Genomic DNA, 21,293 nt, shown 5'->3' on the forward strand with positions numbered 1-21,293 from the left:
ACCACTGCCTTCAACTGCTGGCCACTGGATAGTTGTGGTTGAGTGCCTTGCTCAGTGGTGCCCCAACAGTAGTTGTGGAAGAGAGGATACTTAGAGAATGTGTGAGGATGTTTGTTTGTTGCTTATCCTTATTTACATGGACCCATTAAAGTGGTCAAGCAAGGACCAAGAAGGAGGGCCTTGGTATGAGAGAATAGGAGGGTATGGGGGCATTAGACAGGGAGACACTCTCAGGCTGCCTGCTGGGCATGGTTCCCTGCTTCCCTGTAACCGGCCCCTTGGCACTGAGACTGGCAGCAGCATGCTGTGACTCCATCCCAGCAACAGCGTCACAGCTATGGGCTGGCTGCCATGGCGTCCCTAGCCAATCGGGGCATGCACAGTGCCAGATCACTCCAGAGGCAGCCAATAGTGAGCCTTGATGTGCGTAGTGTCATCCCTCCCAGATGTGAATTCCTTAAAACCCACAAGGTACACAAATTCCGACCCAAACATGCAACTCCAACTCAAAGACAGTGCACACATTTACAGTGACTGTATGTATGGAAAGGAGAAGAGACACAAAGAGTCTCTGTGTTTTTAAGTGAATGCACCTTCGTATCATACATTTAGAAAGTTAAAATAAGACCTCTCAGCATCTTACTTCACAACTAGTGTTTCTCATAGAGGTGGTAAATCACCACTGCTATGTGTGGAGCTTTGTCTCACTCATGTGGACAAAGTGAGTAATACAGGGGTGTATAGGCACTGCGAGACAATCGACTGTATTTCTAATTATAACTGTGAAGAATAAATACTGTGTCAAAATGTGTATATCATTTGTTTTATTGTTGAAATACAAGAACAACTCCAGTCATAGAATATTTGTTCATTATGTTGTTATTTAAAACTGAAAGTTGACATTTGAAGAGGGAATCAAAAATAAATGCAGTCCACAATAATAGAAACACAAACTAAAGAAAAAAGTGAAAAGGATTTAAAAAGAAATAGAGTTGAAACTATTCAGGCAATATCCAAATTTGGATCATTGCATGGGATCTGTCCCGCGATCACCATCATTTAGTCTAGAAGAAAAAAAAAAAGGAAATCATTATTAATTACAAAAAGTGGTCAGAAATATTAATACTGCATTTAAAATATGGAAACAAACTACAATTGCATTCACTTACCTTAATCATGATAGCTAAGACACCAAAGATGACGGAGATGAAGAAAAGAAGCATAAACGTTAAAGCCATATACCAGCTTTCAACACCTATATCTTGATTCACATCAGCATTAAAAATTTCATTGAAGAAAGTGCAGCGCTCCAAGTTGTCTGTAAAAGAATTAAAATACCAATTGTTAGTTACTTTGACTTTAGAACCTTGGTCCAAGGACTGCAAAGAGATTTTAATCAAATAGTCAATGTGTGAAATAGGTGGTTAACCTAGTATATGCAGTGGATTAATAGACAAGCCAGCACCTGGTTTAGATATATTCAGGGATAGGGTGGTGTTTGCATGGGACACCCTGCAGGTTACGATTGCTCCTGGTAACCAGTTGCCTTTGGGCGGACGAAGGTGGCTTTGGACACTGAACTTTCCATTCTGGCTTTCGTGGGGCTCGCTAGTGTTGTAGTCCAACAGTGGCACGGATTCATCAAGGAACCATGTGATGTTAATGGATGCAGGGCTGAAGCCGAAGACCAGGCACACAAGTTCGTTTGTGCCCTGGAGCAAGGTGGCTGAAGGTTCGCTGAGAGTGACTGTAGCTGGAGAAAATAGTCATTCATATTTAGTTTTTTCATTCATTGGTGGTGAGGAAGGTAATGGAAAAAGAAAAATCTGAGTATTTACAAGTCTGGAAAGTTTAATAATGGAAATCAGAAGAAGAATGCTTAGAGGTTTTAAAATCAAAAAGTGCAAATGCTTATTTTCTTAATTAATATATTACCTTTTGATTTGCTATTGATAAAAATGATATCTTAGAAATTATTGATAGGTCTATTTTATTTCCCAGCCCTACTGCGACCAGAGAAGATCGAGAAACTCTAGGGTATGATGAACAATAACATTGAACTGGATTTCTATTAAATGATAATCCTCAACTCACCAAACACATTCTTTATAGTGCTTTTAAAAGGCGTTTCAGATGACTCATGTCTCACAAAGCAAGAATACGTAGAGCTCTTGTCTTCAGTTTTGGATATGTTCAGTCTGCTGCTCATTGAATAAGTGCCGCTCCCTGTGTATGTCCACTCAGCACTGTTGGTGTAGCGAGTTGATGGGAGTCTCTGGCCACTCCCTTCCCAGTACACGATGACATTGGATGGGTAAAACCCAGAGACGAGGCAAATAAGTGGGAGGTCATCTGACGCAGAGAGCTCAGAGGCAGTTGGTTGTATTATCTTCACTGTTGGTTGATGAAAAACTTGAGAAAGAAAAAGAATAGAGCAGTCAAGACTTTTCGTTTTTAGCTATTTCAGTCTCACCATTTAGTCACAGTCAGCACAAGCATCATGGAGAATTTGATTTGTTTAACCTATGAGTTTCTAATGCCTTCTGAAACTATGTCGAACTCTAAATAGCTGTCAACATCCAACAACAATCCAAAAAGAAACACTACCTCTGCTTTTGCTTGTATGGCCCTCGTAGCCCTGGCTGGAGCATAGGTGCTTTGCTCCACAAGACACTTGTTTATGTGCATGCCAGTCCTCTGCGGACACATTGAAGACGCTCCTCAAAGTCTCTGTCCCATTGCTGTGCCTCACTGGGGGCTCTTTATGGAACAGAGAAGATTTGTCCCCATCTACTTTCCAGGTGATGAAGAAATCATTAAGACGAGAGCCGACAAGAAGACAGGTGATAGTCACCTGTCCCTTGTTCTGGAATTCCTCGAGTGGGGGTCCCTGAACAAATACGCCAACTATCTGAGAGGATGCTGGAGTTACTGAAAACAGAACATGATATTAAAGGGAGAGAAAACTCAACAGTGATTAAGTTGTGATCATGAGTAAGAAATGTCTCAAATTCTTAAGGAATGATTCAGAAACAGAATAACAGTTATTCTGCACTTCATGCATAAATCTGATCATGGATATTGATATTATCCCATTTTACCTGAGCAGAGGCTGACATTCTTGCGGACAGTTTTATTCAGGGACGTGTCAGACACTTGACAAGTGAAGACTTTCCCTGTTTTCCACTCAGTTTGGGGGATATTACGTGGACTGGTCACTGCCACACGTCCGTCTGCTCCCATGGTGACGTCGTTGTTTGAAGATCGTTGCTTGGACTCAGAAAGCCATTGAATTTGAGGGTTGAAGCCCCATCCAGAGCATAAGACTCTCTGTGGTCCGGACTCTTCACTGGGGACCAGGAGAAGTTCCACAGAAGGGTCCACTAAATGAGAGAGGATTGATTAATGAGTGAATCTACTGCAGATGAATCAAGTGTGAACCCTTAAATTGACTGTAATGATGGGAAAGAATGGGAATTCCTCTCACCAAATATATTTCCAGTTGACTCTGACTTGAAGTTGGAGGAGAAGCCTTGGTGGACTTTGCAGGTGAAATTTGTGTCTTTCCTCCAGTGACTTGGAGGGATGGAGAAGTGTCTGGTGATTGAATGGAGGCCTGGGGCTACAGGAAGGTCAACAAACTGTCTGTCAGAGATGTCTTCATCGTTTGCCTGAAAGGTGACGTAGAGGTCGCTGGAGGAGAGATTTGTGATGTCGCACTCGAGCACAGCACTTTGTCCCTTCACCAAATCTCGGAGAGACCTCTTGATCTCCACTGATGGAACTGTAACTGCAGGACCTGAATGATACAGAAAGCAGAATGACTACTTTACAGTCCTCTGCATTTATAATGTGTCTCATTTCAATGTTATATAGTCGTCTTATACCTGCAACATTCACAGTCCTCTGAGTGGATGAGAGGCACTTATGGTCAGCTTTACATGTTATAGACTTGAGCTGTTTCCACTGACTTGAGGGAACCGACAAATCACTGATGATATGAGTTGTGTTTGATTTCTGTGTTACTGTGTTGCTTGGTGCATCTCCTCCATCCATCAGCCAGGTCAACTTGGCATTAAACAGAGTGTGGACAGAACATGTTGCTGTCACTGCAGATTCTGTCATTACAGTCCTGAAGCTGGGAATCTCCACATCAATGGAAGCAGCGGCACTTGAAGAAACTGACAAACAAGAAATAAAAATCATGATGCAAGGTCAAATCATGAGTAAACTCTGTCACTTATATGCACCAATGTCAGCGATAGCAGGAGCTGTTGTCAGGGTTGTCCCTCCATACGTCAGTGTGTGTACATTTCTATATCAGTCAAATCCTTACAAATTTGATATCCCAGTAACACCTGATGGGAATGTTTTTAAATGTCGTACAGTTGTCACTGGACTCAAAGTTTTGGCCTTGTGACCACAATATTTCAGGAACACCTCAAGGGCATTTCTTCAAATTTAGCACAAACGCTGACTCTGAATCAAAGATAAATGAATGTGGATTTTAATGGTTAGAGCTCAAGGTCACTGTATCTGCACAAAACATACGTTTTTTCCATAATCAAAAGTTTATGCTGATTGTGACAAGATCTCAAACAAACGTCTAATTGGATAAAATCATGAAGTCATGACATTTATATTCAAAAGGTCAAAGGTCAGCTTCACAGTGACATTGTAATGTTCAGCAAAAACACTTTTCTGGCTGTTATTCAACATCACTCAGGAACAGAAGGGGGAATTGTAACTGTATTTCCTGCAACTTTACTGGTTGGTGGAGATGTAAAACCACTTGGTGGTAATGTTGGTTATCCTGTATATTAAGACTATTGACGTGATACTTTGAACTCAGTTAAGGACTGTTTGGCTGGTGACACTATTCTCAGTAGACAGCTGAGGTTGTGATTCTCCACATGTTCTTACCTGAGCAGAGGCTGACATTCTTGTGGACAGTTTTATTCAGGGACGTGTCAGACACTTGACAAGTGAAGACTTTCCCTGTTTTCCACTCAGTTTGGGGGATATTACGTGGACTGGTCACTGCCACACGTCCGTCTGCTCCCATGGTGACGTCGTTGTTTGAAGATCGTTGCTTGGACTCAGAAAGCCATTGAATTTGAGGGTTGAAGCCCCATCCAGAGCATAAGAGTCTCTGTGGTCCGGACTCTTCACTGGGGACCAGGAGAAGTTCCACAGAAGGGTCCACTAAATGAGAGAGGATTGATTAATGAGTGAATCTACTGCAGATGAATCAAGTGTGAACCCTTAAATTGACTGTAATGATGGGAAAGAATGGGAATTCCTCTCACCAAATATATTCCCAGTTGACTCTGACTTGAAGTTGGAGGAGAAGCCTTGGTGGACTTTGCAGGTGAAAGTTTTGTCTTTCCTCCAGTGACTTGGAGGGATGGAGAAGTGTCTGGTGATTGAATGGAGGCCTGGGGCTACAGGAAGGTCAACAAACTGTCTGTCAGAGATGTCTTCATCGTTTGCCTGAAAGGTGACGTAGAGGTCGCTGGAGGAGAGATTTGTGATGTCGCACTCGAGCACAGCACTTTGTCCCTTCAGCAAATCTCGGAGAGACCTCTTGATCTCCACTGATGGAACTGTAACTGCAGGACCTGAATGATACAGAAAGCAGAATGACTACTTTACAGTCCTCTGCATTTATAATGTGTCTCATTTCAATGTTGTATAGTCGTCTTATACCTGCAACATTCACAGTCCTCTGAGTGGATGAGAGGCACTTATGGTCAGCTTTACATGTTATAGACTTGAGCTGTTTCCACTGACTTGAGGGAACCGACAAATCACTGATGATATGAGTTGTGTTTGATTTCTGTGTTACTGTGTTGCTTGGTGCATCTCCTCCATCCATCAGCCAGGTCACCTTGGCATTAAACAGAGTGTGGACAGAACATGTTGCTGTCACTGCAGATTCTGTCATTACAGTCCTGAAGCTGGGAATCTCCACATCAATGGAAGCAGCGGCACTTGAAGAAACTGACAAACAAGAAATAAAAATCATGATGCAAGGTCAAATCATGAGTAAACTCTGTCACTTATATGCACCAATGTCAGCGATAGCAGGAGCTGTTGTCAGGGTTGTCCCTCCATACGTCAGTGTGTGTACATTTCTATATCAGTCAAATCCTTACAAATTTGATATCCCAGTAACACCTGATGGGAATGTTTTTAAATGTCGTACAGTTGTCACTGGACTCAAAGTTTTGGCCTTGTGACCACAATATTTCAGGAACACCTCAAGGGCATTTCTTCAAATTTAGCACAAACGCTGACTCTGAATCAAAGATAAATGAATGTGGATTTTAATGGTTAGAGCTCAAGGTCACTGTATCTGCACAAAACATACGTTTTTTCCATAATCAAAAGTTTATGCTGATTGTGACAAGATCTCAAACAAACGTCTAATTGGATAAAATCATGAAGTCATGACATTTATATTCAAAAGGTCAAAGGTCAGCTTCACAGTGACATTGTAATGTTCAGCAAAAACACTTTTCTGGCTGTTATTCAACATCACTCAGGAACAGAAGGGGGAATTGTAACTGTATTTCCTGCAACTTTACTGGTTGGTGGAGATGTAAAACCACTTGGTGGTAATGTTGGTTATCCTGTATATTAAGACTATTGACAGTGATACTTTGAACTCAGTTAAGGACTGTTTGGCTGGTGACACTATTCTCAGTAGACAGCTGAGGTTGTGATTCTCCACATGTTCTTACCTGAGCAGAGGCTGACATTCTTGTGGACAGTTTTATTCAGGGACGTGTCAGACACTTGACAAGTGAAGACTTTCCCTGTTTTCCACTCAGTTTGGGGGATATTACGTGGACTGGTCACTGCCACACGTCCGTCTGCTCCCATGGTGACGTCGTTGTTTGAAGATCGTTGCTTGGACTCAGAAAGCCATTGAATTTGAGGGTTGAAGCCCCATCCAGAGCATAAGAGTCTCTGTGGTCCGGACTCTTCACTGGGGACCAGGAGAAGTTCCACAGAAGGGTCCACTAAATGAGAGAGGATTGATTAATGAGTGAATCTACTGCAGATGAATCAAGTGTGAACCCTTAAATTGACTGTAATGATGGGAAAGAATGGGAATTCCTCTCACCAAATATATTCCCAGTTGACTCTGACTTGAAGTTGGAGGAGAAGCCTTGGTGGACTTTGCAGGTGAAATTTGTGTCTTTCCTCCAGTGACTTGGAGGGATGGAGAAGCGTCTGGTGATTGAATGGAGGCCTGGGGCTACAGGAAGGTCAACAAACTGTCTGTCAGAGATGTCTTCATCGTTTGCCTGAAAGGTGACGTAGAGGTCGCTGGAGGAGAGATTTGTGATGTCGCACTCGAGCACAGCACTTTGTCCCTTCAGCAAATCTCGGAGAGACCTCTTGATCTCCACTGATGGAACTGTAACTGCAGGACCTGAATGATACAGAAAGCAGAATGACTACTTTACAGTCCTCTGCATTTATAATGTGTCTCATTTCAATGTTGTATAGTCGTCTTATACCTGCAACATTCACAGTCCTCTGAGTGGATGAGAGGCACTTATGGTCAGCTTTACATGTTATAGACTTGAGCTGTTTCCACTGACTTGAGGGAACCGACAAATCACTGATGATATGAGTTGTGTTTGATTTCTGTGTTACTGTGTTGCTTGGTGCATCTCCTCCATCCATCAGCCAGGTCAACTTGGCATTAAACAGAGTGTGGACAGAACATGTTGCTGTCACTGCAGATTCTGTCATTACAGTCCTGAAGCTGGGAATCTCCACATCAATGGAAGCAGCGGCACTTGAAGAAACTGACAAACAAGAAATAAAAATCATGATGCAAGGTCAAATCATGAGTAAACTCTGTCACTTATATGCACCAATGTCAGCGATAGCAGGAGCTGTTGTCAGGGTTGTCCCTCCATACGTCAGTGTGTGTACATTTCTATATCAGTCAAATCCTTACAAATTTGATATCCCAGTAACACCTGATGGGAATGTTTTTAAATGTCGTACAGTTGTCACTGGACTCAAAGTTTTGGCCTTGTGACCACAATATTTCAGGAACACCTCAAGGGCATTTCTTCAAATTTAGCACAAACGCTGACTCTGAATCAAAGATAAATGAATGTGGATTTTAATGGTTAGAGCTCAAGGTCACTGTATCTGCACAAAACATACGTTTTTTCCATAATCAAAAGTTTATGCTGATTGTGACAAGATCTCAAACAAACGTCTAATTGGATAAAATCATGAAGTCATGACATTTATATTCAAAAGGTCAAAGGTCAGCTTCACAGTGACATTGTAATGTTCAGCAAAAACACTTTTCTGGCTGTTATTCAACATCACTCAGGAACAGAAGGGGGAATTGTAACTGTATTTCCTGCAACTTTACTGGTTGGTGGAGATGTAAAACCACTTGGTGGTAATGTTGGTTATCCTGTATATTAAGACTATTGACGTGATACTTTGAACTCAGTTAAGGACTGTTTGGCTGGTGACACTATTCTCAGTAGACAGCTGAGGTTGTGATTCTCCACATGTTCTTACCTGAGCAGAGGCTGACATTCTTGTGGACAGTTTTATTCAGGGACGTGTCAGACACTTGACAAGTGAAGACTTTCCCTGTTTTCCACTCAGTTTGGGGGATATTACGTGGACTGGTCACTGCCACACGTCCGTCTGCTCCCATGGTGACGTCGTTGTTTGAAGATCGTTGCTTGGACTCAGAAAGCCATTGAATTTGAGGGTTGAAGCCCCATCCAGAGCATAAGAGTCTCTGTGGTCCGGACTCTTCACTGGGGACCAGGAGAAGTTCCACAGAAGGGTCCACTAAATGAGAGAGGATTGATTAATGAGTGAATCTACTGCAGATGAATCAAGTGTGAACCCTTAAATTGACTGTAATGATGGGAAAGAATGGGAATTCCTCTCACCAAATATATTCCCAGTTGACTCTGACTTGAAGTTGGAGGAGAAGCCTTGGTGGACTTTGCAGGTGAAATTTGTGTCTTTCCTCCAGTGACTTGGAGGGATGGAGAAGCGTCTGGTGATTGAATGGAGGCCTGGGGCTACAGGAAGGTCAACAAACTGTCTGTCAGAGATGTCTTCATCGTTTGCCTGAAAGGTGACGTAGAGGTCGCTGGAGGAGAGATTTGTGATGTCGCACTCGAGCACAGCACTTTGTCCCTTCAGCAAATCTCGGAGAGACCTCTTGATCTCCACTGATGGAACTGTAACTGCAGGACCTGAATGATACAGAAAGCAGAATGACTACTTTACAGTCCTCTGCATTTATAATGTGTCTCATTTCAATGTTGTATAGTCGTCTTATACCTGCAACATTCACAGTCCTCTGAGTGGATGAGAGGCACTTATGTTCAGCTTTACATGTTATAGCCTTGAGCTGTTTCCATTGACTTGAGGGAACCGACAAATCCCTGATGATATGAGTTGTGTTTGATTTCTGTGTTACTGTGTTGCTTGGTGCATCTCCTCCATCCATCAGCCAGGTCACCTTGGCATTAAACAGAGTGTGGACAGAACATGTTGCTGTCACTGCAGATTCTGTCATTACAGTCCTGAAGCTGGGAATCTCCACATCAATGGAAGCAGCGGCACTTGAAGAAACTGACAAACAAGAAATAAAAATCATGATGCAAGGTCAAATCATGAGTAAACTCTGTCACTTATATGCACCAATGTCAGCGATAGCGGGAGCTGTTGTCAGGGTTGTCCCTCCATACGTCAGTGTGTGTACATTTCTATATCAGTCAAATCCTTACAAATTTGATATCCCAGTAACACCTGATGGGAATGTTTTTAAATGTCGTACAGTTTTCACTGGACTCAAAGTTTTGGCCTTGTGACCACAATATTTCAGGAACACCTCAAGGGCATTTCTTCAAATTTAGCACAAACGCTGACTCTGAATCAAAGATAAATGAATGTGGATTTTAATGGTTAGAGCTCAAGGTCACTGTATCTGCACAAAACATACGTTTTTTCCATAATCAAAAGTTTATGCTGATTGTGACAAGATCTCAAACAAACGTCTAATTGGATAAAATCATGAAGTCATGACATTTATATTCAAAAGGTCAAAGGTCAACTTCACAGTGACATTGTAATGTTCAGCAAAAACACTTTTCTGGCTGTTATTCAACATCACTCAGGAACAGAAGGGGGAATTGTAACTGTATTTCCTGCAACTTTACTGGTTGATGGAGATGTAAAACCACTTGGTGGTAATGTTGGTTATCCTGTATATTAAGACTATTGACATGATACTTTGAACTCAGTTAAGGACTGTTTGGCTGGTGACACTATTCTCAGTAGACAGCTGAGGTTGTGATTCTCCACATGTTCTTACCTGAGCAGAGGCTGACATTCTTGTGGACAGTTTTATTCAGGGACGTGTCAGACACTTGACAAGTGAAGACTTTCCCTGTTTTCCACTCAGTTTGGGGGATATTACGTGGACTGGTCACTGCCACACGTCCGTCTGCTCCCATGGTGACGTCGTTGTTTGAAGATCGTTGCTTGGACTCAGAAAGCCATTGAATTTGAGGGTTGAAGCCCCATCCAGAGCATAAGAGTCTCTGTGGTCCGGACTCTTCACTGGGGACCAGGAGAGGTTCCACAGAAGGGTCCACTAAATGAGAGAGGATTGATTAATGAGTGAATCTACTGCAGATGAATCAAGTGTGAACCCTTAAATTGACTGTAATGATGGGAAAGAATGGGAATTCCTCTCACCAAATATATTTCCAGTTGACTCTGACTTGAAGTTGGAGGAGAAGCCTTGGTGGACTTTGCAGGTGAAATTTGTGTCTTTCCTCCAGTGACTTGGAGGGATGGAGAAGTGTCTGGTGATTGAATGGAGGCCTGGGGCTACAGGAAGGTCAACAAACTGTCTGTCAGAGATGTCTTCATCGTTTGCCTGAAAGGTGACGTAGAGGTCGCTGGAGGAGAGATTTGTGATGTCGCACTCGAGCACAGCACTTTGTCCCTTCAGCCAAATCTCGGAGAGACCTCTTGATCTCCACTGATGGAACTGTAACTGCAGGACCTGAATGATACAGAAAGCAGAATGACTACTTTACAGTCCTCTGCATTTATAATGTGTCTCATTTCAATGTTATATAGTCGTCTTATACCTGCAACATTCACAGTCCTCTGAGTGGATGAGAGGCACTTATGGTCAGCTTTACATGTTATAGACTTGAGCTGTTTCCACTGACTTGAGGGAACCGACAAATCACTGATGATATGAGTTGTGTTTGATTTCTGTGTTACTGTGTTGCTTGGTGCATCTCCTCCATCCATCAGCCAGGTCAACTTGGCATTAAACAGAGTGTGGACAGAACATGTTGCTGTCACTGCAGATTCTGTCATTACAGTCCTGAAGCTGGGAATCTCCACATCAATGGAAGCAGCGGCACTTGAATACACTGCAGGAAACATTTAAAAACTTAATAGTAACATGCATTTTTTTTCAACATTAATTATATAATATTGCCATGAAATAATTAACATACCTACCTTGACAAATATTTACTGTTTTTGTAAATTCCCTTTTGTTGTGCTGGGCCTTGCAACTAAACGTTGAGCCGCTTTCCCATTCTTTCTTCGCGGGCTCAATATTGCTGCTTTGACTGAAGGTTTTCTCCACTCCCTGCAAAGGCTGCAGCTTCGTTTCAGTTTGAGTAATAGTTAAGGGTATGTTGTCCTTTTGCCACTTCACTTTCAAATTGTTGGGGGTGAAGCCACTTAAGGTGCAGATGAGTCTGACAGGTGAGGCCCCAAATTCACCTTCCCAGACAGGGTGAAGTGTGATGTTTGGCTCGAAAACCTGCACAACTGAAATAGAGCATAGATTAATTTGTCTTTACTTGCCTTTTTCCATATGTTAGATGTAATTGTTTTGAATATGAACTGAACAGGTTCTCTTCAGTGATACATACCTTCAGATTTTGGTAAAGTAACTAACTGAATAGCCTCAATGCAAACTGTAATATCATTGTATTTTGGCTAGATGGCAGAGTTGTACTTTTACAGTGGCTGGTGTCTGAAAGTCAGGTGGAAATAGGGCTGGAAGTCGGTTGCACAGATGTTGAGGCATGACAGGGCTGAGTGATCACGGCTAGCAGCAAGCAGAAGCATTGAGTAACACCCAGCTCTCAAAAAAGTACCAAAATGCAGAAGTGAAACAATACAAGAAGCAATGGTGCATCACAGATACCAGGTGTGAGGTGTGGTTATGCCAGTAACAGAAACAGCATATACATTTAAATATCTCAGAACTGTTTACATAAGGTTTCACATAGATTTCATGTGGCCTCATGACTTTAGCGAAGGCTTTCGTTTTCAAGTCCATTAATGACCGGAAAACTAACCAACTGTTAAATCTACAAATTGACTTGCTGATGAGGTGATGAACATAACCTTTTATTACATAATTCAGTACAACAATAAACACAGACAGAATATTAAACAACACAGTTATGAGTATTGTATAAAACATATTCAAACTGGATGATGCAAACCATTTCAAAGTAATGGTGAGGAGAAAAAAGTAACGGCATCAGTTGTTATCTGCATTTTAACATTTATTTTCAAAAAGACATAAAGCTCTTGTAATTTTAATGGGAAAAGGGGGAAATTGCGGTTACTTACATGATACTGAGTTTACAAGAAAAAAATATATGAAAAAGTATTACTGTACAGAAAGTTCGCCTGGTTTCATTTAACCTGAAAAGACACACAAACATTAAAAGAATGGATTAATAATATTCCACCAAAAATCTTGAATTCCTGCCATTTGTTGCACTTAATATTGGGGTTAAAGTGTATCATGTGATGAACATATGCATGTAACGGCTACAACATTACTGCATGTATAAAAAATACAAATGTTATATATAAATCATAAATGTTGTCTGACCTCTTTGTAAGGATGTCCATTATAGTTGTATCCAAAATATAGTCATATATAAAATATAGTCAAAGTCCTTTACAGGTCTTTTTGAAGTCCTCACATTATAGTTAAGTGAGGCACTTCACCAAAAAGTATGTATATGAAAATATATACCTGACACAAATACAAATTTGACATAATCTCATGTCATCATGAGTATCTTTGCAATGTTAAACATGAGAAAGAAATATTATTCAACACACACCAACAGGTACAATTACAGCACCAAAACTTTTTGGGAATTTAAAAAAATGTTTCTCGAAGTCAAAATATTTTGATGAGACAAAACTCTTTTATACCGCAGAGAAAATTTAGTATACTCTGCTGACCGTAGTCAGTTTTTATCGTAATTTTTATTTTGTTTCACTGCATTAGGAGACTCTGTTATTGGTGTTTTCAGCTGTGGTAAATAAAGTGGTGAATAAAGCATTTTATCTTGTGCAATCTAATAATTAAAAATCAGTGCCAACTTGTAAACTCATTGTTACCTTGAAAGCAGTGGTTCCAATGATGAACAGAATGGAGGTGAGGAAGAGAATGATGAAGGTGACGGCAGTGTTTCCCATGTTATCATCTTCTGCCTTCATGGCATTGTCCCATTCAAGCAGGATCCCTAGATGTAACATACATAATTATTCCATAAATATCAAGGAAACTCCAAACCCACCATTGAACAAAATCTCACCAGGTAATGACCAATACAATATTTTTACAATTTGGGATTTAGTATCTTGCCCAAGGACACTTGGACGAATGCGGAACCTGGGGAATCGAACCACCCACATTCTGGTTAGTGGACGATCCGCTCTATCTCCTGAGCCACAGCTGCCGAGTGTAAAATAAATAAAATAAAAAAAACATCTGGCTTATGACCTGTGACTTATTAGTGTATTAAGGATGTTGGCTAACAGGGCTAATCGTTTTTGCATTCCCTTTCGTTAAATATTGATGTGAATTAAAGTTGTGATGCTGATTTACTTTTGAAAGACCCCATTATTGGTGTGGCATGACTCGTCAGCTTGTGAGAAATATGCATCATTTGACTGCGGGACCACGGAGCTGCGGTTTTGTCCTGAAACAGTCATCTATCTTGTGTTGGGGGTGCAAGACCCAGTAGAGGAAACACACATACATCAAGACACAAAATGTGTTCATGCACCATCTACATCCAAAAGCCTAAATGCCTAAAGTTAGGGAGGTGTGGTGATTGCATTTTTTGTAGTGAATACAATTTGAGCTTGAAGGCTAAATATATTGTGTAATAACACCTTATTTGTGTGGCAATTGGACAGCACTGACTGTACACTAAACATGTATCTCCAAATATTGGTTGAATAAGACATGAGCTGCATGCAACAAACAACAACAGAGTTGCAAAGGGCTTTTTTTTTTATTTTGATTTTGAATCTGCATTAAAAAGACACACACACAATGTCATATCAAAAGCAACAAACATTAACAAACAGCAGAGGACACAAAATAGCATCTACTGGGGCTTGCACGTGTCAGGTATGTTCAGGCTGAGGTTGACCAGGTTGAGTTTGTCAAATGTATTGTAGCCAATGGATCTGACAATGGCTTTTGTATTGGAAACCAGAGATTGGTGGTAAACCACGCAGCTGTACACCGTGCCCTGTGTTTTCCACTGATCGAGGCCGAGTGTTAACTGGCCATAAGCCGAGTAGGATCCTTGGTTTTCAATAGGGTTTGTGGTATTGAACTTGTCTGTTGTCAATTCATCATCAACAAGCCAAGAAACGAAAACCTCTTCAGGGTAGAAGTCTTTCACATAGCAAGTCAGAGTAACCATGTTTTTTTTAATGTGTTCTACTGGTGGCATCATAAACACTGACGGACGCTGAGTAGGCCCTCCTGCAAGCATGAGAGCACAATTAGGCCTCCTGACAAACATAGAAAGTGCCTACAGTTCTGCAAGAATGTCTGTTAAAAAATAAACTTGGAAATAATACTTGTAAAGTCTCTTAATTGCATGACATGATGTTTTTAGTGTACAGTAGCTGAATAGTCTTACCGGTTTTCCTTTCATAGGGTGTCCTTATAGGATCAATCAAATCACTATGTTCCACAACACAGTTGAGCTTTAACTCCTGGCTCCATTCGTCATATGTGATGCCAAGAGGAAGGCTGTATGTTTTTTCGCTCTTAACCGGTTCCACAGAGGCACCGGCAATTTCATTTCCATCCTGATCTTCCCAAAATATCTTTGTAACAGTTGGCTTATTCACCTTAACATGGCATGTTATGGTACCTTTCTTCTCTGGAAGTATTTCCTCCAGTTTGGGGCCTTCGATTCGTACAACCACGTCTGCTTCAGGGCATTCGTTGGGCGCTGAGTGTGAAATTATTGAAAGGGCATCAGTGTAAATCCATTTACATTGAAAATAAATGTACATAAAACAGACATTTACTTACGATTTGGTCCTTTGGGGCTGTATTCCAGAGTGTCATTCAATAATCCAGCATACTGGCCGGTTTTCCACTTGAACTCGCATCTAATCTCGGTCTTTGCAGGCACGTCACTGGATTGCAATTTGAGAATACTTGCTACACTGTAATGTGTATCATTATAGCTTTTGAATTCAGAGATTTCCTTAGTGATTTCCGCGTCATTTTTCAGCCATTTGATCTGGTGATCTTTTGGTGAAAAGTCTGTGGCAGTGCAGAGGAAGGAGGCCTCGTTTGCCTCACCAGAGAGGGCCAACACTTTCACCTTGGGTGGCGTATAAATTACCACTGAAAAACAAACACATACACAGATATGTTTGCAGAAGCAGGGAATAATATATATGCAGAAGCAGAGATTAACAATGTGCTACAATGACTGTGTAATCTAGATTTAATAGAGTTCAGGACTTTTCTTTTTGATTGTATGCTATGCAACTAGAACAAACAAGTGCACCTGGATTACAGTCCTTAATGAATTGTTTTTACTAAAGTGCGCAATAAGGGTAAAAAGGAATATATGATTTTCATAGTAAACAAGATTACACAATTGAAAAGCAGAGATTTAATGCTGGCTTCTGCATATACATTGACTTTTCAGGCAAGCACACACATATTTCATGTGAATGTTAATTACCAACATACACTGAAAATGAAGGGAGGCAGAAATTGGGAAGAACTGGGATTAAGCAGACAAATGGAAAGAAGAGGAGCAAACTGCGAGATTCTGTCCTGAGACAGGAGCAAAGGTTATACAGTATATTAATAGAGACCAGAATAGAAGCTGAAAACACACGGGCGAGCTTCAGCCTTTTCATTCCACCTCACTGTTCACTATGTGCTACTAGTCAAGTAGACTAACAATTAAAATTAATAGTGTCTCCCTGTTTGATTTCTAAAAATTAAATCTTTTCCCTATCCTATATTTATGCAGCCTGTCTTACATTCTACTGTTATTTTCACTGTTAAAGGTTAGATTCTTATCAAATTGTACTTACTTGATAAGGAGTAATTCATTTTTTTTATGGAATAGTAAATTCTAAAATTGTATTTGACACAGTAATTAATAATAATAATAAAATTGTAAAACATTAAAATTGTGGCACAGTTTTCAAATATGCTCAAAGCTCTGCCATGTAAACCTGCTAGAATTCAAACCAATTACCAAACTAAAACTTCCGACAGATTTATATAGAACTTATACATGGGTCTTACCTGGCTTAATGATGGTAGTGTCTCCATTTCCTGCAGCATGCGTCACAAGACACTTGTAACGGTTGCTCGGCGTGGCGTCCCAGTCCCGTCTCGGGACTTGGATTTGACTGACTCCTGTGTAGAGGTCACCTTTCAGTACCGAAGGGTACTGAATAGAATCTGCCACGGTAACTCCATTTTTGACCCATGCGAAAGTCAGTGAGGAGGGTGTGAAGCCGGTGGCGAGGCAGCCAAGAGTGACCGTGTTTCCAGTCCCAGAACCACATGGCATCAGTGGGAACACAGTTGGTTTAGTTGAAGTGGCTAAGAATGGAAGAAAAAATAAATAAAAACATAGAAAAATGACAGAAAATCTTCACCAAGCATAAACTAGGACGGAAAGAAGGCAATCAAGTTTTTTGGTCAGTCCCCAAACAAAGCACAGAATCGAGGGCATTAGACTTAAAAAGTTAACTGTGGAAATTTTGAGGTGACCTCCTCCCGTGCGCCTTTAGGTATTTCAATGGTCATTATTTAGTTTTTTGTTGCACTAAAATTAACCACCTCTAAGATATTATTCACGTTCATGCCGTTTTCCCTCCTAGATTAAAAAAATAAAATAAGGTAAGTTACTTTAAATGCAGAACTTTAAAGTGTACAACTTTGAAACTAAATTTTGGAGGAAATAAGGTGTAAACTCAACACATAATCATTGGCATAATAACACAATAGTTTTTGTTCAATTTCAGCATTTATGTATGAGATTAAAACATTTTCTTACCTGAAGAAACTGTTACCGTGGTACCCGTTCCCCAGTAATCAAAAGCGCCATAGTAGCACAGTGCTGAATCTACTTGCCAGTTAATATAGTCAACATGTACTAACGATGATCACAAAAACGTAATCTTAAAGTTTAATTTCTCTCGTTTAAAAGATCCAAAACATTTATCATTGTTTTCTAATGAAACCATGGCTGTTTGAGTTTGAAATTTACGTTAAAACAATTCCCCTTTGAATTAAGACTTGACATGATGAGAAATTATAATTTAAACGCTTTAAAATAATCCTACTGTACATTTTAGATGGCGAGATCACACGTCTGACACAAACTCATTACCCCACTTAACAATTAGGTTTTAACAACATGCAGTTAAAATCCAACTGAAGTTGACAGACCAGTTTAGAACTTTTTGTGAATTTGTTTTCAAGGGACTAAATTGTCGGCTGGCCGAAGTGTCGCACTGCAACAACCACTTAACCACTGCATTCATGAACTTGTTTCCAGATATCTACCCTTTTCATCGTAGGTTATTTCATGATAATCTAGCCTCTGACACATTTCAATTTGCAGATACGCGGGATGGAACGAATCGTGATTTTTTTTCAACACCAAAACATAAATCGAGTTCACCTGTACCATCAATTCATTGTCACAACAACTGTTTTTCAATCCAAATCTACAAAAAAGAGCAATTCAAAATGTACAGACTTACCTGATGTAACTGTGACCATCGTGCCTTGTCCCCAGTAGTCAAAACCGTAATCACAGTGCAATACACCAATGCATTAAACATACAAAAACTACTACACTGAATTAGCTTTACGCCACATATACCGAAATATACAATTTTGCTCTGTAGATAATACATTTTCAGAGCCAGAAGATCTTACCCTTACCCTTTAAAATCTTAAAAACAATTACCTGCTGTGACAGTCACCATAATAGTCACAAAAAGGAGTCAAAGTATAGACAAAATTGAATAGTTTTCACCCAAATGTATTAGATTCTTACTCACCAGAAGTTACTGTGACTTGTGTCCCTTGTCCCCAGTAGTCGAAGTAGTCACAGTGATCTATTTCAATCTGCTTCTAGTACAAATACAAAAAATGTTGTTCAAACCAAGGAACAAACAGGTTTCACTGACGAAGCAGTCCCCACTCAACTATTTATTAACCATTTCCCTTGAGATCTTTCGTCTCCTGAGGTCGGGGTTATAACAAATTAAGTAACGGTTGGAGACCACTTCCCCTTTAACGGACCCTCCTGTCAGCTCCACTTCCTGCAGCATGAGGTTCACGCAACACTGGATTCAAATGCATCTTGTTTCTATTAAGCCTAATACAAGTTACAACCATAATAGAGCTCTGTGCCTGCAGGTTCACATTGTCATAATTTAGTTTTAAAGGGGACATAGCATGCCCATTTTACCACAAGTTGATATGGTTCCTTGGGGTCTTAATGAAATGTCTGTAACATACTTTGGTCAAAATACCACAAGGATCATATAAAACAGCACCCTTTTTACCCTGTATAAAACAGCCCTCCACAGAGTGACCTGTTTTGAGTGCCTGTTCCTTTAAATGCTAATGAGCCAGCTCCCCCCTCCCCCCTCTCCCCCCCATGATTTTAAACGATATAAATTACATATTTTATATGATATAAATTATCAAATATGCATCCCATACTTTGTATTCCCCTTCTGTTGTCCTGGAGTTTTAATTTTCCCAATCACATAATTAAATGTCCCCCTCTGCCCATCCACTACAAGCACACAAGCAGACAGACAGAGAGAGAAAGAGAGGTGGGGGGCTATGAAGACCATCATTTACCCCCGAACCCCGACATTCAACGGGTACAACAACAAGCGGAGAAAGCAGAATCGCGGGCTGACCTTATATATACAGTCTATGGGGCTGACCAGCGGAGAAATGCTCGTCCCGTGTGAACAGCCAGGCGGCTGCGTGCTGGAGAACGGCGCTGCGCTGCCTCGCAGCGGCGCTTCCGCGTCCGGTGTACCCCGGCGTAACTACTGTAACCCGGCATAACTACTGTACCCCGGCTTAACGACTGTAACCCGGCGTACAGTAGAGCTGAACACTGCGGAAGTCTTCCACACAGCTGGCAGTGTGGAAGACCGCTGCGAGGCAGCGCAGCGCCGTTCTCAAGCGCGCAGCCGCCTGGCTGTTCACACGGGACGAGCATTTCTCCGCTGGTCAGCCCCATAGACTGTATATATAAGGTCAGCCCGCGATTCTGCTTTCTCCGCTTGTTGTTGTACCCGTTGAATGTCGGGGTTCGGGGGTTACAGTAGCGCTGAACACTGCGGAAGTGTTCCACACTGTTGGCTGTGTGGCGCTGACACAAATTCCAGCTCACGCACGGGAGAGCGAGCGGTCGCTCCCGAGCAGCTGCTGCAGCCTCCCAGTCCCAACGATCCAGACAAATGCCACATGTGAGTGAATCGCGAGCTGACCAGCGGAGAAATGCTCGTCCCGTGTGAACAGCCCGGCTGCGTGCTTGGGAACGGCGCTGCGCTGCCTCGCAGCCTCCGGTGTAAACCCGGAAGTAACGAGTGTGGGGGGACGGGGGGGCCAAGACCATGTAGGGAGACTTCCAGTTCCTTGTTACGACACAATACCCAGGAAGCGCAATCGAGTCGCTCAAGCATGACGTTTCTGACTTAGAGGAACTATAACAAAACGCGTGAGTGTTTTTTCCCCAGAGTTTTTGGGTTGGTAGACATGCCAGATACCCACATTAACCTGTAGAAGCACTAACAAAGTGGAATTTGCATGCTATGTGCCCTTTAAATAATATTAATTCCGCATTATAACAAAACACACTCGATCAGTTTATAACGTAAAACTTTTTACGTAAAAGCATGATACCTTCTTGTTAAAACAAAACCTTTCATTTCATGCTCAAAGAAAACACTTAAATCACACATCAGATCTTGATGAACAAATTATTCCAGTTGAAAATCTTTACTGATGTACAGTGTTTAATTTGTTGGGAACAAAATGGTGTAATAACGGTCAATGGAAACCAAGATCATCAAACCAGTGAGGGCTCGATTCAAAAGCACATCGGAAATCAAAGTCAACAATTGAAATCCCAGGCTGATCCAACTTGTGCACATTTCATCACGGCAACTACTACTGTGACTCAGTAATGTGTATGGTACGGTGGCCCTGAGAGCTCAACGCACTGCAACTTAAGAAAACACATGCAAGTAGACAAAACACAAGCAAAGTAAGAAAACATCTTCATCAATTTCACAACACAACACATTATGCACAACACAACACATTACAGAAATGCGCTGCAAATACAGAAAACGACAACGGAAGTGTTTCCAGAGGACACCTAAAAGTGATGGACACGTCCGGTTGTTGTTGCTGCCGCAGTTTGGAGTTGTTAAAGTCGGTGTCCGTCAGTGATATTGGAAAATTAGCTAAACTGCAAACGTTTTTGGTTTATTTTAATAAATAATAAACTTTACTACAGCAGATGTCTACTGTTAACCCTCTGAGACCCACTGGGCCGTAAACGATCTCAAATATCATCTTGTCTTTAGAGCGTCACGACTCCTCAATGGTCTGAGCTAGAGACGTGCCGTTTTTTCCTGTTAAACTGAATAAACAGCGCTAACAAGCAAGCCCCTGTTTGTGAGTAATTTACAGCACTTAGCATTCACATTCTTCCTTTTCTCCAGGCAAGGTATTGTCCATATTGTGGAACCAAATTTGTTGGACGTATTGGACGTTTTTGTGGCTCCTGTGGCAGCAGTGTCCATCACTTTTAGGTGTCCCCTGGAAACACTTCCCTTGTCGTTTTCTGGAATTGCAGCGCGTTTCT

The 21,293-nt window shown here is 41.3% G+C and overlaps 1 protein-coding gene across 1 annotated transcript; it reads right to left on the bottom strand.

Moving 5' to 3' along the window:
• Positions 1-809: 809 nt before the first annotated feature.
• Positions 810-18,232, bottom strand: LOC117766715. Its single transcript, XM_034594005.1, is given in 24 exon segments — positions 810-1,064; positions 1,170-1,318; positions 1,466-1,753; positions 2,095-2,412; positions 2,608-2,931; positions 3,102-3,383; positions 3,488-3,799; positions 3,888-4,181; positions 4,924-5,205; positions 5,310-5,621; positions 5,710-6,003; positions 6,747-7,028; positions 7,133-7,444; positions 7,533-7,826; positions 8,569-8,850; positions 8,955-9,266; positions 9,355-9,648; positions 10,391-10,672; positions 10,777-11,035; positions 11,037-11,089; positions 11,178-11,471; positions 11,563-11,880; positions 16,676-16,978; positions 18,148-18,232. Coding segments are annotated over 24 exon segments (6,168 nt in total). The 5' UTR covers positions 18,167-18,232; the 3' UTR covers positions 810-1,055.
• Between the last annotated feature and the right edge of the window lie 3,061 nt (positions 18,233-21,293).

Source organism: Hippoglossus hippoglossus, chromosome 8, assembly GCF_009819705.1.
Source record: "Hippoglossus hippoglossus isolate fHipHip1 chromosome 8, fHipHip1.pri, whole genome shotgun sequence".
Lineage (NCBI taxonomy): Eukaryota > Metazoa > Chordata > Actinopteri > Pleuronectiformes > Pleuronectidae > Hippoglossus > Hippoglossus hippoglossus.